At 43.8% G+C, this 19,005-nt stretch overlaps 2 protein-coding genes across 4 annotated transcripts; one reads left to right on the top strand and one right to left on the bottom strand.

Annotated features, from left to right (window-relative positions):
• The first annotated feature begins 538 nt into the window (after nucleotides 1-538).
• Nucleotides 539-3,637, top strand: LOC146668827 (uncharacterized). Of its 3 annotated transcripts, none has more exons than XM_085410860.1 (4): nucleotides 580-737; nucleotides 1,710-1,810; nucleotides 2,394-2,510; nucleotides 3,076-3,637. In XM_085410860.1, exons 2-4 carry the CDS (start codon nucleotides 1,724-1,726, stop codon nucleotides 3,259-3,261), a joined length of 390 nt encoding a protein of 129 aa, XP_085266986.1. In that variant the 5' UTR covers nucleotides 580-737; nucleotides 1,710-1,723; the 3' UTR covers nucleotides 3,262-3,637. The 3 variants fall into 3 exon arrangements, with proteins under 3 accessions (XP_085266985.1, XP_085266986.1, XP_085266983.1); XM_085410857.1 differs by lacking the exon at nucleotides 580-737 and adding an exon at nucleotides 744-953; XM_085410859.1 differs by lacking the exon at nucleotides 1,710-1,810 and having other exon boundaries at nucleotides 539-737.
• A 1,247-nt stretch (nucleotides 3,638-4,884) lies between these two features.
• On the bottom strand, nucleotides 4,885-17,183 carry LOC146668826 (polycomb complex protein BMI-1-like). The gene is made up of 9 exons (XM_085410856.1): nucleotides 16,778-17,183; nucleotides 16,070-16,197; nucleotides 12,873-12,969; nucleotides 12,715-12,770; nucleotides 12,496-12,625; nucleotides 10,987-11,026; nucleotides 10,777-10,875; nucleotides 9,761-9,841; nucleotides 4,885-6,379 (listed from the first exon to the last, which is right to left on the bottom strand). Exons 2-9 carry the CDS (start codon nucleotides 16,185-16,187, stop codon nucleotides 6,005-6,007), a joined length of 996 nt encoding a protein of 331 aa, XP_085266982.1. The 5' UTR covers nucleotides 16,188-16,197; nucleotides 16,778-17,183; the 3' UTR covers nucleotides 4,885-6,004.
• Between the last annotated feature and the right edge of the window lie 1,822 nt (nucleotides 17,184-19,005).

Here is a 19,005-nt window from a genome sequence, read left to right as displayed (position 1 = left end):
ATGACTGATCCAAGTCTGTGTTAGCTTACTACTTACGTGCTTACTTTTTCTATTTTTTCTGCCCATAGATAAACGAAAATATAAATTATGGTTATATGACTGATGTCCCCCACATTAAAAACACGTTTTTAATGAAAATTATTTAAGTGCAGAAAAAATCCCTGAAATGTATATATTTTAAAAGAACAAAAAACAAATTTACTCTCATTAATGTGGAATCTCGTTTTCACTTGGAAATAAAAAGCTTTTGATGTCATCTTCACATATGTGATTTCTTCACTAGTTTAAGTCATTCATGTGTGTTCTTTTAAAAAAAATGCGCTAGTGGACTTCCACGCATTCAGGGTTGATATCTGAGTAATGAAGCAGTCAGTCATTCATTAACGACTGGTGTGTACATTATTATTTATTGCAGCTATGAGCGATATAACGATGGATGCAGCGCGTGGGAGGAAGTTGAGGAGGAGGAGCGGTGAGACAGGGGGCGTGTCCTCATCGCGGGGAGGCTTTTACAGCCCAATCAGCTTGCATTGTCAGCCATATTGTAACTTTTACTGAAGTCGGTTCGAGTTTTGTGAACCAGCTGTGCGCGGATTTCCTCTAAAGGAGCATCAGGAGCTGGAGTACAAGCGGCCCGCAGCAGCATGAACACAGCCCGGTTTGTAGTCGCCATGCGCAGAGGAGGTGCGCAGACCTTCCGACGACCTCAGCTCCTCCTGGCTGCTTATTCTCCCACAGTGAGTCTGCCTGCCGAGTGTTCGTGTTAATTATTGTGTTATCAGCTGTTCGTGTTGCTCTCGTTGCTGCTGCGGCCGTATTTAAAGAATGCTGAGTCACGGTGGGACATCCACGGAGCAGACTGCCGACATTTCCCGATTTCTTTCTTCTTCTTTTTCTGTGCAAACAAACAACCTGACGCGCCCTCCTTCAGTCACCTTTAGCCCCGATGCTCTGTGAGAGTCAACCTGCAGGTACAGCACGTGAGGGCTTGGTCCCCCTCACGTGCACGCACTGGAGTTATAAAATATCAGGATGGATGCGGAGCAGTCGTTCCCTTCTCGACGTCTTAGTGTTTCGCATTTTTGTCACACTTAAAGTTTCAGATCAAACACATTTTAATATTAGTCAAAGATAACGAGAGTAAAAACAAAATGCACTTACCACATAGTAGCATGTATTTTTTTAGTCTTTATTTTGTATATAGGTTAAATTGATATTATTGATTGTGTTAGCTTCTTTCTTCTGTCCCTAAAGAAATTTAGTTGTTTGTACGTGTTATTGTCGTATTTCATCTTTTTCTGTGTGTTTCATTGAATCACAGAAGGATTTCATTCAAGAGAGTAAAAAATACATCCTATTCTCTGCTGTTTTTAAAATTTTGTTACATACTTACAGCATAGCTCATATTTTCAAAGCTTGTGACTTATAAATATTGGTAAAATAATGTATAAATCTATACATTATACTTCAATTTTGGTCCTCCATATGTCCAAATCAGTTCCATTCAGTCTGCCTTTCTCCGACATGTGCCCGGTGATTGGTTGAGCTATTAACACGTGACTGTTGAGGACGCTAGCAGCTTCAGTTAGCTGTCTTGCGTCTCCGAGTTTATGTTTTGCTTTTCTGTCTCCGTTTGACTCTCCTTGCTTGCGGTACTTGTCTCCAACGTTTGTCGCGTGATTCTTAAATTGTTGCTGATCTTCCTTCAGCTGTCAGAGGAAACATGAACACGGTGGTGACCAAATTAGAGCCCAAATGGATCAGTTTCACCTTCAGGCACCCTTGGTTAGCCGCTACGGCAGTCTCCAAGGTAACCGCTGCACATGTTAGCCTCTCTAAATGTGATGCAGACTGCTGCTGCACTGTTAACGGGCCATTTGTTTTCACACACATTAAAAAGTAATGCACTGGAGAAACTGTACCACATTTAAGCTAACCAACTCACGCAGAGCCAAGTTTGTATTTTTATTTTCCCCAAACTGGAAATAGAAAACAGATGTTTGACATCGCAGCTCCTCCAGTTGCTTTAATGGAGGTTAGAGGCCTCATTGGTTAGATTTTAATTAGTCTACAGGCATTCTTACACTAACATAGAAATCACGTGGGGAACTGTAGGTTTAATATGAATTTTGAGCAGTATTGTATGTACCCTCAAGGCCTGTAGCCTTCTATGAACTTCAGTAATATCAGTATGAGAGCTTGCTTGTTTATGTAAGTGGAGATTTTATATGTGTGAATGCATAAGTGTACCCAGGAAGGATAGCTGAAGCCAAGGCTGATGAGGAGGAAACAAACTAACACAGAGACAGTGAAAATCAAGCCCCCACCACATTGGATGGTATTCCTAATAAACTGGCTTAATGTATTTTAAAAGAAGTTTGCCTCTTCCTCAGGTCAAGCTGTCCACACGTCCTCCTGAACCAGTCATCCCAGCTAAGAAGCCTTTCAAGGTGGAGCTGGTTGGTGGGAAGCGTTACTCGTGGTGCACCTGTGGGCACAGCAGGAAGCAGGTGAATCCCTACACCAGGGGTGCCCAACTCCAGGTCCTGCCGCTTTTAGATGCATCCTTGTTGCGACACACCTGAATCAAATGAATGGCTTGTTACCAGGCTGTTGCCAAACGTGATAGCATGCTGAAGAGGTAATCCAATAATTTGATCCAGCTTTGTTGGAGTAGGGATGCATCTAAAAGCTACAAGACAGAAGCTCTCACGGACTGGAGTTGGACACCCCTGCCCTACACAATCATTCGCTTTCTTTTGTTGGTCAAATTCAGGGTTCACGCTGGAGCCTATGGCAGCTTCACGGGTGTTTTATTCAGTCATTATCTCAGCATCGTAAACATAAATGTTGCTTTGTTTTTTGTTTAATAAATTAAGAAAAAATAAATTATAACATTTTAAAGAGTAAAGTTTCAGATTATTTTCAGATCTATTGGTTTCATAATTCCAAAACAATCCGATCCATTTATAACGCTGAAAGCTTTTTTCTGTAGCATATAAAAATTTAAAACAGTTTTACACATTACACATTGTTTCTTGTTTAAATGAGCGTTTAATTTTTGATTTCTTTCAGCCTTTCTGTGATGGAAGCCACAAAACCCGAGCCCAGGGCCTCTCCCCGCTACGCTTTGTCCCAGAGAAAGACGCCTCGGTTTGGTTGTGTGGATGCAAACACACAAGCAACCCGCCCTACTGCGACGGCACGCACAAGGAGCACTTCATTGCGTCTGCTCCGCTACATGAACCAGCAGAGTCCTGAGGGTGGAGGGGGGTGCGTTTCCCATCAGTGTTTTCATCAGTTCGACTTTCATGACAAAGACACTGTTGCAGTCACATTAGGATGACTTTACGGTAAAACAGCGAGCAGTTTATACTGGGGGTATTTAGCGAATCGAAGATTCCTGCGGAAACAACCCGGCAGGCGCTCCATGAAGAAGTTGGGATGCAGTGCTATGCTGGCCTTGATTTTGAAGCTCCAGTTTTATGTCCATGAGATGAAATTAGAGTTGGTGGCAGGCTGTGACAGTCATTAGCCCACACTGCTCACTCCACAGAGACAAGTCACTCTCTTCTTTCCACTGAACTTTTGAATGGTGTATGTAAAGTAAAAATAAACAGGGCAGTCTGTACTCTGAGCTGATGTCTTTGTTAAGGTTTTAAATAATAATACAAATGTCATTCTCATGGCTCTAGCTGGGAAATCTGTTTAACAGGACTTTTGCTAAAGCAGCTCTGGCCCCATGTCCTGCCCCTTCAGGATATCAGTTTCTCCAGTTAGAACACATTCCACTGAAGAGGCAAGAACAAGATGAGCCACTTAAGGCTCACAGATCACTGCCATCTGGTCATCCCTCCTAATTTTTCTCTGGTTTTGCATTTTGCTGGGGTCCTTCTGACTACTTGTAGCATGAGACAGTACCTGCACTCAATTCGGGTTGCACAGGTTTTCCAGCTGCTCCATGATAGCACATCTAAACGAGCCATCATGGGGTTTGATGTCTCCAGCACAGTTTCAAGACAATGAAGGAGATACCAGTAAACAGATGCGAGGAGCGATGTAGAAGAGCTTCAACCCAGTAGCAGGACTGGTATCTGCTCACGAGGAGCACTACCAGAGCTTTACAAAGTGACCTACAGCAAGCTGCTCATACACGTTTCTGATCAGACTCCAGGAGAATGGGATCAGGTCCCCAGTCCTGAATTTAACTGAGTACTTCTCAGATGTTATGCATCTGATGCTACCAAATAGCACTGTCCATCCAGGAGCATGCTCAGACATTGTCTCCTGCTACCAATAGTGACAAAGACTCACAAAAGTTGATCCTTCCTACTGGACAGACTGTCGTTCCTAAAGTGTAACTGACCTTGTGTTATACTGAGATGATCGAGTGTTGCTTTCATTTCCACAGCTGTCATCCATCCATCCATTCATCTTCTCCTGTTAACCTCAGGGTTAACACAACGAGACATCACACTCACATTCACACCTGCGGGCAATTTATAATCACCAGTGAGCCTAACCCAGGGGTGGGCAATTCCAGGCCTCGAGGGCCGGTGTCCTGCAGGTTTTAGATCTCACCTTGGGTCAACACATCTGAATCACATGATTAGTTCATTACCAGGCCTCTGGAGAACTTCAGGACATGTTGAGGAGGTAATTTAGCCATTTAAATCAGCTGTGTTGGTTCAAGGACACATCTAAAACCTGCAGGAACACCGGCCCTCGAGGCCTGGAGTTGCCCACCCCTGGCCTAACCCCACGAACTGCTCGTCTCTGGACTGTGGGAGGAAGCCAGAGTACCCACTCAGACACAGAAAGGACCTGCATTCAAAGCAATGATTAAATACAGCAAACAAAACAAACAAAAAACTGTCCTGCCACTTTGCACCATGTTGTGAATTTAATTAGAAGTCGCCCTAAATATTTTGAAAAAAAAAAAAAATAATTAATGAGCACTGTTACATCTCAGATTATAAAATACAGCTGTAGTTGTTTATAATGCAGCTGTGCCAAACATTTAATTCACACCACGTTAAAATGAAGGAAGGCGGTCTGATTCTTCTCAGGAGGACGATGAGAACGAGTCGGCGGGATGGATGTCAAGCGAACATTTGTTTGGAGCATAAACAGGACACTCGGGTCAGAAAAACCTAGTAAGTAAACATTTTATTGACCTAAAACATGCACATATGGCTGCTTTTTTGTAATTGGAAAAAAACAAAAACAAAGCATCATTGTTGAACGGAAAGAAGAAGGAAAAAAAAAAAAAATCAAAGGAATGCTTGGAATGCATGGAACTACAACATACATGGCCAAATATTCAAAAATCCCTTTTGAGTTCTTCGACTGCCATGAAGGAAAGAACGCTGACAAACAGCTTGGTAGTGCTTCTGTAAATATTAATGCTTCTCCTGTCGGGAAAATACTTGTCGGTTTGTGTGAAGTGACCGTAACAAAGTGCATCAACAATTTAATGAGCATGTGTTACCTGATGAGCTGTTGCTTATACTGGACACTTATACAGCAGTTATTGACACGTCTGACTGTTTAAAGCAAGAGTTTCTCTTCCTCGTCTTTACATCCAGCTTCAGCAGTGAGCCGCACTGCAATGCCTTTCAGCATTTTGTCTCAAGTTTCACGGAGGCCAAATCGATGCTTATGGAAATGAAACAGACCCACTGCGTGTACAATACAAAACGATTACAATATCTTGTATAAAAGATAAGTTTATACATATGTACGCACACATGCTCACATTTGATACATACTGTACAGTTTGTATGTGTGCACTGTTCTAGTCTAACACACATAAACACGCACGCACACGCACATACATACAAGTGTCTATTTGGCTGCACGTTTCAGTCTGTCCTGCTGGAAGATAACACAAATCTGCCTCCCGCATTTCCAGAAGGACGAAGGCCCGAGCTGTCTTTGCTCTGCACAAAGAAACAAGGAAGCAATTCAAACAGTGTCCTCCTCGCCGCCGTGTGCGCGCGCGTTAGGTCGTGGGAGGCAGGCCGCTTTTGTCGCCCCCCCTCGCCTCCTCTTTGCTGGCCCCGGAGCTCGTGCCGTTGACAGTCACCTTCCGAGCGGCCTGTTTGGAGGAGAGGGCGTGTCGCTGAGCGTTGTTGGTCACAGTGGTACCGTTGGAGCTTTGGATGGCGGGAGAGAGGTTGTGGGACGCCGGGCTGGATTGAGAGGAGGCTCGGGCCGGCTGAGCGGCAGCGGGACTGTGGACTTTGTCGCTCTGAGAGTCGCTCTCCGACGTTGGGCTGGTGTTGACACCGTCGGAGTGGCCCTGAGCAGCAGACTGGGACGGCCTCCGGCGTTTCCGGGTGGGTTTGACCAGATACTGCAGAGGGATGGGTCCAGTCTGCACGGACGCAGAGAGACAGAGCGAAAATGTGTTTACAGGAGTGTACAGGACCTTAAGAAATCCCTTAAAAACACAGAGTCCATTTTTAAACTAGTCCCACACGTACAATAAACACTAAACCAACAAAAGGGTATTTGTCCTCTGATAGCTAGGAACCCAACAGCTACTCTGCTAATCTGGGCACCACTTTTGTTTAGGACAGGATCAATGATGCAGCAGCTGAAATAAAAGCTGAAATCCTCAAAATACTAACCCAAAAAAACAAGTGCATCTTTTACTACCTCCATCAGCAGAGGGCTGACTGATCTGATCATTTCAAAGATAAATTCAAAGCAATGCTTCACCCAGCTGCTCACAAAGACAGTCAACACAGATAAATGACTGTTGTATATTCCAGCCTACAATTACAGACTGTATATAAAAGATGTACACAGCTTCTGGATTCAAAGAAAGTGACGTCAATATCTAAAAACGCCTCAGATTGTCATTCTTTCTAATGACCAGCAGGGGGTGATATCTGTAGTTGCAAAAAGATGTTTGCTCCCTCTGGAAACACTTTGCTGAAGACTTTACTGTCTTAAAAATCATCATAAAGTTCACTTTGTAAACGATGGTCCTAGTTGCAGTGAAAAGCAGGATAAACCATGCTAACTGAGATGCAGGTTTCACAGTTAGTAAAGACATAATAGAACAAATCTCTAATTGAAGTCCCTCTTTTGCGATGTTGCAATTTTTAATCTGGATGCCGTTGCTGTGCTCGATGAGGTCATCAAGTGATCATTTCTTTGGTAGAAGACCAAAACGTTTAATGTGCGGGAAAATAAACCCTGAAAGAGAGATTTGGACATCAGATCTTCCCCTCTACTGGGAACGAGGGGGTGAGGGTGTCTGCTCGCTTTGTGACCCCACCTGGGAAACTGGTGGCTTAAGCATTTGATGTGAGCGAGTCTGACACAGTCGCTTGAAGCGTGGAGGGCTGCGATATGTGTTTGAAAACAGCTCAGTCAGATTTCACTGCATCTGATTAAAGTAGTAAACTGTTGCTGTCGCTGGGAAAAGCTTTGCCTCGGGCGTCACTACAGCAGATCATCTCCCTCCATCTCACCTGATCCCGGGCCTCCCCTCTGCATGCCCTCCATCCATGAATCTTTGTGCTCTTACTCTTTCCCTGCTCAAGGAAGCTCCATCTTCAGCATCCTTTGTCCAGCCCTCCTCTGGACGTGTCCAAACCACCTCAGCCTTGCCTCTCTAACTTTCTCTCCAAACCACTCGACCCAAGCCGTTTTAACAACGTCGGCCTGATGAAGCACAGTCATCGTGGCCACACAGTCATCCTGTTTGAGCTTGTTCTTTTAGGAGCGTCTGTTTCCTTCCCAGCAGTTCCTGGTTTTGCTTTACAGTTTATACCAGTTCAGCCTGTAAGGACTTGAAGTTTATTCAGGACAGTAATCCATCACATCAGACTTTAGTCTGCCTTGTTTTTTTAATTTCTCAAAGGATTTACTTGGATTTTTTTGAAATGGGATTATGCGAGGTACTCTTTGGTAGAGTCAGTTATTACAGACAGCAGATGGCCGTCGGCACAGCCCTTTGTTGGGAGATGCAGACTTGTTTAAATTGTAAGATTAATGCGTACAATTTAAACTACATTTAAAACATTTCTACAATTTTTCCCTTACAGTCGGGGAAATGAAGCTGGTATAGTCCTCTCCTCAAATCACCAGACACCTTTGGATTCAAGAACTTTAACTTACGGGACAGGGGAGTAAAAGTAGTTAGCGAAAGTAGTGAGTGAGGATTTGTTCAAACCAAAAAGTCCCAGATTAACAAAACAAGTCTGGTGACTTTGAAGTGAGGACAGTGGATACAGCGGCTTCGGTTACCTCTGGGAAATCTTTTTTCCCCCCAATTCTGCTTATTCTCCTCTGGGCAAAAACACCCTGTTAAAGCCACAGGTCAGACGACTGCTGGCAGTTTCTGTTTTTCAGACCATTCTTTGTAAACCCTGGAGATTGCTGGGAGGGGAAATTCTAGAAGATCAGCCGTTTCTACTCAGACCAACCCGCCCGGCACCAACAACCACAACACATCCAAAACGTCGGAGCGCTTTTGAAAATATGTGGTGTCCTGATAAACTGAGCAGATATTTGAGGTTTACACAGCTACATTCTCGCCTGAAAATATGTTAAACGTTTATTTTGTGACCCAGAAAGAATAATAAGAGTAAAGTTAAAACTAACTAGCTGCCGCCATTGTTGACAACTGAGCTGGGCCGCGCTATGAATTCTGGGACACAGCTTCTTTGGTTCGCTCCTGTTTTTATCATTTGAGAAACATTGCTAAGCTGAGTCCCATTGTATCGCGCTCCGAATTAGAAATTGTCATTCATGCATTTGTTTCATCTCGTCTGGACTACTGTAATTCTTTGTTTACTTGTTTATGTAAAGCCTCTTTGGATCGTCTGCAAGTTGTTCAGAATGCTGCTGCAAAGCTTCTGACCAAGTCCTCCAAGTTTTCCCATGTCACACCCCTGCTGATTCAGCTGCACTGGCTCCCCGTTAAATTCAGGATCCAGTTTAAGGTTTTGACCTTGACTTTCAGGGCCCTGCATGGACAAGCACCAACGTATATAAGTGAACTTTTGCATCCATACATTCCCAGCAGGTCCCTGAGGTCATGTGACCAGGGCTTGCTTGCTGTCCAGCACACGAGGCTGAAAACAAAAGGCGACAAAGCTTTTGGAACTGTGGCCCCCAGATTGTGGAACTCTCTCCCTTTGAGCCTGAGATCTGTGGACTCAGTGGTCGCTTTTAAAAAACAGCTAAAAACCCATCTTTTTAAACTTGCTTTTAGTTGATTTTTATTTTTAGGTTTTAGCTTCTGTGAAGCACTTTGTGATTTTTATCTTGAAAGGTGCTATATAAATAAAGTTTTACTTTACTTTTACTTACTTACTTCTTCTTCTTCGGGGTTTAACGGCAGCTGGCATCCTTGTACATGCAGTGCTGCCATCTTCTGTTTCAGTCCGTTATTACACTCTTAAATCCTACTACTTATTCCTGCGTCTTTTGGGATCTTACAAAGCTTCAAACGACGTGTCGACTATTAAATTAGTCATCGACGATTTTAATAGTCGACGTAATCGTTACTAGTCGACTAATCGTGGCAGCCCTAATCCTGATACTCGAGTTGTATTTCAGCAGACTGTCTCGACCATGTCTACAAGCCTAAATGCATTTTTTAAATATATATATATTGATTGAATCCAAACAGACCCTTAAAAAAATAAAAAAAATAAATACATTTTGTACTCTCCTCATTTCAAATCAAGCTGCTGATGTTTGTTTCAAAGTCAAAGACATGAAAGGTTTCACTCACTCGTCTCCACTCGTAGAAGTAAGCAATATCCATTAGTGTGTAGTAGTCCTTTAAGGGTTCGTCCCCATACAGCACCTCCACCTGTAACACACCGTGAAACCCATTTAACACGTTAGCGGGGGAAAACGTCCTCTGCCAGGCGAGCTGTTTGAAGTTTGTACCGACATAAACGACCACGGCGAAAGGTTTGTTTCCCTGCGTACAAATAAGATAATTCTGGATTTAAACAGACTCCAAGCTTTACGTGAATCTGTGTCTAGGCCAGTTTATGCTCCTGACGGTTTACTTCACCCGTGTTTCTGAAAACAAAGAGGTTGAGGCGCAGCTTTGTTTTTTCCACGTCGCTCTACAGTTTTAATCACGTACCGTTTCATACAAATAGGATTAAGTTGCACATATTTGACTTGTGTGTGAAATCCTTCAGCCTGGCTCATCTTCCTCTTCAAGCAGAAATCAAAGCAGCTTTTTGTGGAGAAAATGTGTTTTTAAAAATGTCTTTCAAGCCGCCTGACTTTATTATCAAGTGGCACATACCTGGAATACTAAACCCACACGAGTGAGGAACAACTCCTCCACACCTATAAAGCAGGGCTCTGAATAGCCAGATATACTGTGCTAATCTGAGCTAAGGGATCTACATACATGTAGACCACCCCGAAAAAAAGGTGAATCGTGTGAAGCTGGGTTGTAATTCGCTTGTGGGTTTCCTTTGACTTCATTTGATCTACTGCTTCCATAAAAAAATGAAAGCAGCATTAATAATTTTGCAGTTTTCGGAGCAGTGTCACTTCAGGTAAGCGTCTGCTCGTTATCACGTTGCACCGAAAGCTCACATATCAGCGCGATGATTGCCAGAACTCTTTTATAGCCCACAAATGCAACCCAATATGACCTCGCCGTTGTAGCAGCTACTGTGGAACAACAAAGCGTTTATATTTTTGCACCTCAGCCTTGAAGTTGTCTGCAGAATCGATACTGCAAACGTTACTGTGCGAGGCTGCGGTGTGTCCAATTACCCGATAGTTGTTGGGTATATCCATCTTGCTGCGGAGGAACTTCGCTAAGTGCATGACGGACATGGCTGCCGGGCACTGCAGGAAGCGTTTACCGTTGGACTGAGAACAAAGAGAAGAGCAGAGAGGGATGCATTAATCCAGGATGAGGACCAGAAAACCATAATTACACCGGCTAACTTCAGCTGCCGCTTTTAAACATCTTTGCTTTACCTTGTCTCCTTCCATCTCTGAATGCTGCCTCTCATTATTTCTGCAGGGGGAAATTAAAAAGCAGTTAAACAATAATTAAATTTCTTTACATTTTAATGATATTTACGAGTTTTTCGCAGGAATCAGACTGCAGCTGGTGGAACAAAAACAAAACTCCACGTAGAGCTGCAGATAAATTGTGCCTGGACAAATCTGGGACCCGGCTGGAAGCTGCTTCTGTTCGCTTCATGATCAAAAGCTTCCAGTTACAAACACATTGAAGCGAGAAGAAAAAAACTGTTCTGATAATATTGTTATTTTAATATTAACTAACAGCTGTGGGATTCATATAAATACTGTATTAGTATTTATAGTATTTTAAAGTATTTTATGGACTTCTACATAACTGTTTGCATTGTGCTGTTCACTCAACTCATTTTATTTCTGATTTTAACAACGTTATTCACAGATAAAGTCATATTTTGTGGTAGATTGTGTTTTATGTAGAGGTGAAATGACTACTTGTTGTTTTAAAAGTCTTGTCAAATCAGGTTCTGCATGCCTACGTGTGGTTTTCCTTCTTTTTACGCTCTCAGCAATGGAGAGTCTTCAGCTGACTGCGCTGATGGGAGCGAGGCCTGCAACCCTGGAGGAGCTGCAGAGCAGGACACAGGATTTCAGAGCTAAAGCTAAATGGAAATCTTAGATGAGGAAATATAAACCATTTCATCCAGCTGTCATCGTGGAGAACATGCGGCGTTTGGACAAAAAGAACCACTCGGTTGCAGTGAAACGTAGCTGAGCCTGCACTGATCTGACCGTACCTGGTTTTGGGACTTCTGGGCAAACAGATATTAATTTGAGCAGTAAGCAGGAATGTGGAGGGAATGTCCAGTTTGTGAAGGAAGAGCGGTGGAAGTCTGGTCTGGCTGCTTGTGTGGCCTGAATATTGAACTCGCAGCTGTCTGACTGAGTCCATATGAGCTGCTGGGGGAATTTTCCTCCTTCATTGGTGAATGATTTCAGTTTGAATCAGCACACTGTTTGGATTCAGCTGAACAGAGCTCATCCAAATGTCTGTGCATACCCATAGATGACAAATGACCTGAGACGCCCTCTGCACCACTCACAGGCTTTTCTCATTTATCTCATTAAAGGAAGATTTTACTTACTAAGCTGCCCATTATACATGAATTATAATATTTAATAAGTGATATATATCTGTATCTATCTCTCTATCTAGATATCTATAGATAGATTTTTTATTTTAAATCTACGTTTTTATTGAGCCAAGTTGTTTTTCCACTTCTGGCTGCTGTAACAAAAATAATTGACAAAATTTGAGGATGAAGTAAATCTTCTCCATCTATACATGCACATAAATAGCTAAATAAGAGCAAATATAACAGAGGACACACGCAGGCGAACTCGCTGTTCTCTCAGCAGTAGCTTTTAGTGCGACAGACCACAGATTAACGGTTCTCGCTCTTATTCTCGAGTAAAATAAAAATGAGGAAATGACTGACTCACTTGTTCCTCTCGTAGAACTGTATGGACAGACTGATAATTTCATCCTCTGCTATGTTGAACGTCTCCACCACTTCCCCCGGTTCCAGCACACGATTCTCTGCGTAGAAGTCCCGCCTCCGTTTCATCTCATCTGCGGGAAAGCCACGCGCATCGTGAAACTGAAATCTATGACAAAGATATGACTAAGCCTTCGCTGCCTCCCAAAACTGTGGTCATTACCTTTGAATAACCCCGGAACGAGCTTATAAACAATGTCTTGCAGAGTTTTGTCTGCTCTGGAATGAAAAACAGAAAAGAAAAACATTCGTGTCAGATATGAAACATCATGAATTTGGAGAGGTTAGGAAAAAAAACTGACATGAAGCAGACTGGATTACCTGATGCTGAGCTGTGGACACGTCTTGTGGACCTGGACGTCACATCGAGGACAGAACTTATTTGTCTCGAGGAAGGCAACGATGCATGTTTTACAAACTACATGTGGAGAGAGAACAAGCTGTTAGAGGACGAGCAGCAGAAAGACCAGAACACTCTCCTCCTTTACCCTCAGGATGAAGACTCTGTGCAAAGCATACAGTTTTAGTAATGTCGCTTCTTTTATGCGTTTGTCTATTTTAAAGGGTTTTTTGTGTCATTAGAGGCCTCTTCAACAGCTAAGGCTCAGGAGATTGAACAGGCCCCATGGGTCTGTGGTTCAATCCCCGACTCCTTCAGTCTGCACACAGAAGTGTCCTTTGGGAAGATCCTGAACCAAATTCAGTGAGTGCTCGAGTGAAAAAGCACTTACATAGAGCTGTGTGTTTGTGTGTGTTTGGTGTCCACAGCACCCAAAATTAACCCAACATCTCCACAGGTGTATGTGCGCGATAAAGTAAATAAAAGATCTCGCCACTCGACAGCCATCTGGAAGCATAATATGAATTCAATTTACTTTAAAATGTAATGTGCACGTTCAACAGGACATCTGATTTTGAAAATATGCTTAAATGTTTGCAGACTTTGCCCTAAAATTCATTAACAAAGGAAAATTCCCTGCGTTGATGCAGTCCAGCCTCTGTTTCCGTGACCTCAGTGTGACGAGGTCAAGCAGAAGTGCGAAGGACTCAGGCACAGAAGCTGGATGCTCAGAGAATCCATCTGCGCTCACACCGGACTGCTAACCAGCCTGATGGAGGATGTCTGCTGCTACAAAACACACATCACACTACCCCCTGTTTTCTCACCACGCTGCCTCATGCAGGTCATCTAAAGCAGAGCCACCAGTGAAAAATATCTCTTCATTATAAAAAAACAGAACATAAAACCTATAAAATAAAACATATTTCAGAGTAATCTTTCTTTTCCTCATCTTTGTCTAAATCACTCCATCCATCACTTCCTCCAGCGAGCCAAAAGACAAAAAGAAAAGATTTCATGATAATTAGAAAGGCTGCGATACGACAACAGGCATTCAAGCTTAATTATCCAGAACCTTAAACACACTTTGACATCTTTAATAAAACTTCCAAACTAGTTTGACAGAGCTCATATAAAGACATGTACTTCATGTGAGGCAACACCTCAACCAAGATTAGCACCAGTTGATAAAGCCAGGAACTGGGAAACAAACGTATAAACTTATAGATGCTCTGCAGCACCTGTCAGTCACGCCGACTGTTTGTTGGATGGTGCCTCATCTATGAACTGTGAACACCTCCCCTTTCATAAAGGATGGTCCGGTGTGTCCTCTGCTAAAGGAGGTAACAAAGGACGCATTGAAGCACCTTTCCTTACTATCTGGAGAATTCAAGAGAGGTCTTATTAAAGCTGCTAAGCTGACATTCCTGGGTCACTTCCAGGATTTGGGACACTTCCTGATGGGACTAAAGGACTGGGTAAATAAATAACAATAATTTATGATGATTATTGTTTTTATGCTTGTGCTGTTTTCTGCATAGCAACAGGCTGACGCTCTATACCAGGACACGCTTCCCTGGTGCCGATGGCGTTCTCTTTATTCATTTACTCAGTGATAAGGAGTCAACACAGGTTCTTGACTGCTTTTGATGCCATACAATGAAACGAGACATTTCTGCTTCATAGTTTAACTCTTTGACTCTACTACAGCAGCTTTGCATGAACCACAATTCATAATAATCCCTATCTACCTATTCTGAGCCTTCATGCATCCCCTCAGTTCTTCCTCTGTCTGAAACAAGCCAGTTTGCCTTCCAGCCATCTTTCTTTTGATTGGCTACTCTTGCACAGGTGGGTGGGAACCGTGCGCTTGCGCTTGCAGTCGGCTTTTCTTTGGTATTTGTTTTAACGCTGGTTCTCGTGTCTGTGACAATAGAAATAAGGACAATGATCAAGAGTTTCTTTTATGGGTTTTGATTGCAGTAAAATACCTTTCTGTAAATTTTAGTGACATCACAGCACCATGAGCAGCTTTATGGCATCTGCCATTTTGATTTCAGGCACGAAGCAAGCAGCAGCCTCCTGATAGCGTCTCCATCAACCACCACAAGCAGCTCCTTCTTATCCACACACGGAAACCTCTTAATTACTTTTTTTAATGTCTGATTTAATTATTGCTTATAAACAAACAGCATCCAGAGAACATGAGCCTGGACTGAATATCTAGTATGACGAGAGTGTTTTTAAAGGCAAAATTAAATGAAAAGGGGCAGTCATTGAAATTCATTTACACAACTGATACCACGTTTACAAAAACAAAGAAAATGATGGCTTTAAAAAGCAAAATAAGTCCCAGAGGAGGCCAGCCCTCTGTCTCAAACCGGCCTCAAACATACGGAAAGAAAACCTAAACCAGGCCTAGTCTATTACTCAGATGGTGAATATAAATAAAAAGGAAACACTGATTCAGCTTTTCAGTGGATTCTTTTATGTCGTGGTACTCGAGACGGTCACAGAGCGACCAACCTGTCAGAAAGTTGTGGGACTCATTCTTATCCTTATGTCTACCAAAGTGGTGGAGTTTAGCAAATGTGGCGCACAGTGCTTCAGCTCTGCGTAGTCCTTTGTATCATTTAAGTAAGTACGGCTCTCTGAATGAAACCGGCTTCCCACCCGTGTTCTCGAAGCAGGTGTAAGAACCTATTTTAGCCATTTAGCTCCATTTGCTCTTATTCATTGAGGCTACCTGCAGCAATTTTCAGAACATCAGCATTAATAAGGAGTTGATGGCTCTCCGTAGATTAGCTCTGATGGGTTCCTGAAACCCATATTAGGGATATCCCCTCTCTGTGACATCACACAGATCCAAGATTAGAAAGGTCTGTCAGTGTGAAGCCTGGCGTTTTGGCTCACAGGGATTCCTTGACCGTCAGTTGAAACTTTGCCCACGTTTAACATGAACATCCAGCACAAGCAGTTTCAACACAACCCAGAAGATGCAGTCATGTGCTGCTGTGCAAGTGTGGTCCCTGAAGTGGACCTCCTACAGGCCTAATTGAGGTGGAGTGTGTGACTCAACATCACGCCTGTTCACCTCCCTTCAACATCATCATGAGCAGAGGTCTGATGGAAACGGTGTGCATGCATGTAAGGTGGTGCATTCATGTGAGGAACTTACAGGAGTGCAGGCACTCTACGATGGTCGTAGCATCAATCAGGTAGCCGGCGCACAGAGGGCATGTGAGGTGTGGGTTCAGATCTGTGATTTTGATCCGGTTAGGCTGCATTTTATCCATCTGGGCTGATCTGCAGAAGAAGCAGAGAACGTGAGGGGGTTTTTATGAGCGCTTACTGCTGGAGACTGCAGGTCATCCCCCACATTGTGCCCGGATCTCCTCACACATTGTCTGCACCGCGTCAGCGGCTCGCGAAACCACAACAAACGGAGCCGACGAAAGCCCACAAATCCCGGTGCTGGGTTCAGGGACGAGCCGGGAGCAGGAGCCGAGCAGCTCAGCGCAGACTGTGAGGGGCACACGGCAGGCAGCGGGCTATTCGATCGCCCCTGTGTGGCCTCATCTCGTGCACCAGCTCATCTCCTCCAGCCCAACAAAGAGCGTTTCCCCTCCCCGCGGAGCTCCGCCGTCCGAGCCCGCACCTCAACCCAGCACCGCGGGCGAAAGCGGCGGCTCGGAGGGGGGCACCGAGCCGCAGAAAAGCACACTGGTACACAAAGCAGCCATCTTAAATCCACTGACAGGGCTGCTGTACCAGGAGGCGAACAAGGGAGACTCGAATGTGACACCGTGCGCCTCGCGTTGCGCCTCCGCAAACTGAGCCGCGATGAGCGCGATAAACAAAAGCGATCCGCGACGCGCGGTCCTACCTGGTCTCTCCTCCGAGGGTCCGCGTCCTCGCGGCGCAGGGCGGCTCAGTTATTTGGGACTTGGACAGAATTTGCAGCAGCGCCAGAAAATGGCTTTTTTCAGCACCGTCAGAGGACTGCCCATTTTGGATCACGTGACTTTATTTTGTCGCCTCGTTCACGGGGCGAAGAGGGTGTCCAGACTCAGAGTCCGCAGGCCCCGCGCACTTTGTCCACGGTGTTTGTCCCGCACACGCCGAGCCCCGCACTTCTTGTTCTGATTTTCCACCTTGTGATTAATTTGTGTCAGTCAGCGGCTGCTCGGCCCGCCCGGCCCCGCCCTCCGCTGCTCTGACTGAGTTTCTGTGGATGACCGAGGGAGAGAGGCCCTACAGGCCTCGTGTCCCCGGGCCCGAGACCCACGGATGGCCCACCAGCTCCGGGAGATGTTATTAGAACTGAGAGGGGTTTTTTTCCGTTTTCATTTTAATTATTTTATAAGAAACAAGTAAATATACTGAACAAATGCCATTTTTAGACACAATTAATAACTGTTTTACAAAGAGGACATAGATTTCCACCTGAAAAACAAATACTCAAAAGATTTCAACAAATTTAACAACATAAAATAACAAATTTCCCACGTGTGGGACTAGTAAAGGTTTATCTTATCTTAACAGATTTCAGGGCAGATTAGTTGACATGCAGTAATTTCTAATTTCTAACTAATTTCTGAAATTAGAAATATCCCCCAGGTAGAGCTGAGATAACAGCACATGTTTAAAGACATGAAATAAACTCTGGGGGGGGGGGGGAGGTTATGAGAAAAGTTACTTCTGACTTTAAGAAAGTACGGTCTCATTCACAACATCACAAAGGAGGAGGAAAATTCACTGGTCCCACATTTACCTTGAAGCACAAAGTGTAAAAATCGAAAGGAAAAAAATCAGAGTTCTTTGATGCTGGGTTTGGACCTCCTGAATGTTTCTGAGTGAATCAAAGGAGAGCATCGTTTTTATTTTGTGTTGAATAAAGTGACTCCACAGCAGCTCCGCAGGATCTGTTCATCCTGCTTCACCCTTTTTGCTTTTTATAGTGAAATGCACCTTTGCACCCATAGGTGTAGATCCATCTCCCAGGAAACTGTGATTGCCAGACACTTGATTTTATTAATTATTGCATATTTTCCGCATTGACATGAAAGCGTCTTTATCCACGCATGAAAAAAGTCTTTGTCTCTTCGGTAATTCCTCTGCGTCGTTCACAGGGGAGAGGAGCTGTAGATTCATGTGCTTCATGCGTCTAAATGCTGAGACAACACCCCCACCGCCCAAAATCTACACCTGCGAATCAACCAAAGCTGAAAAAACAGGATAAAGAAATAATACGCTGTGATTTGGACCAAGTTTCAAAAACTACAACCCCCATAATGCACCTCAGTGGCTACCATCTGTTCTTTAGACGCTTTTAAAGGCCATCGTGTCCTCTGGGAAGCAGGTTGTCAGGGCATGAACCCCCCACCCTCCCCCAGCTCCCGCCCCCGTCTCCGCTGAGAATAATTAAATAGCCATGTGTGGACGCCCTCAGTGCGGACAGCGGTCACGTAAGGTAGAAATGTAACAGCAGGATAAACTGAGTCTGAGTACTACAAATAAAACGGAAATTTTGAGCACCAATTAATTTCCCCTAATACGTCATCAATGTAAGATGGACACGTCATTTGTGTAAAGAAAACAAAACAAAACCAACTATGGCAGCAGAAAGTGAATTCAACATTTACCAGCACTTCCCATCAGTCTCCTGCTTCAGTCGTGTTTTTAACTGAAGCTGCCATCTGTTCTCCAGTGTCCTCCCGCCTGGTGCAGACACGCTCAGGGCAGAGCATCTACAAATTTCCGGCTGAACCTCTGACTTATTCTGTAAGCATTTCAAACAAATCACTGAAATCAAAGATATTTTAGGGAATTAAATTTCTTTGATGGAAAGTACGAACATATTGAGTCTTGATACGTTCGTGGACATGTATCAATCATTTTAAATGTAAAACTGCACCAGCCTGACTTAATATTCTAATTTTAAGGATCTCGGAGATCTTTGCAACCCACTGAAGTCTCAGTTTAATAAACGTTGGGATTTTTTGTGTTGCCCGGTTACAAAATGTTTCAAGTTAGGTCAGTTTGATAATTTCTAACACTCACAGTCTCTAGGGTGAATTTTCAATAGCGTTGCATGGGATATGTCGTAGTTTT

This window comes from Rhamphochromis longiceps, linkage group LG6, assembly GCF_057381845.1.
Source record: "Rhamphochromis longiceps isolate RC_006_pf linkage group LG6, R_longiceps_female_GT1.1, whole genome shotgun sequence".
NCBI lineage: Eukaryota > Metazoa > Chordata > Actinopteri > Cichliformes > Cichlidae > Rhamphochromis > Rhamphochromis longiceps.
Note: the sequence above shows the minus strand (reverse complement) of the source record. Positions and strands in the feature narration are given on the sequence as shown.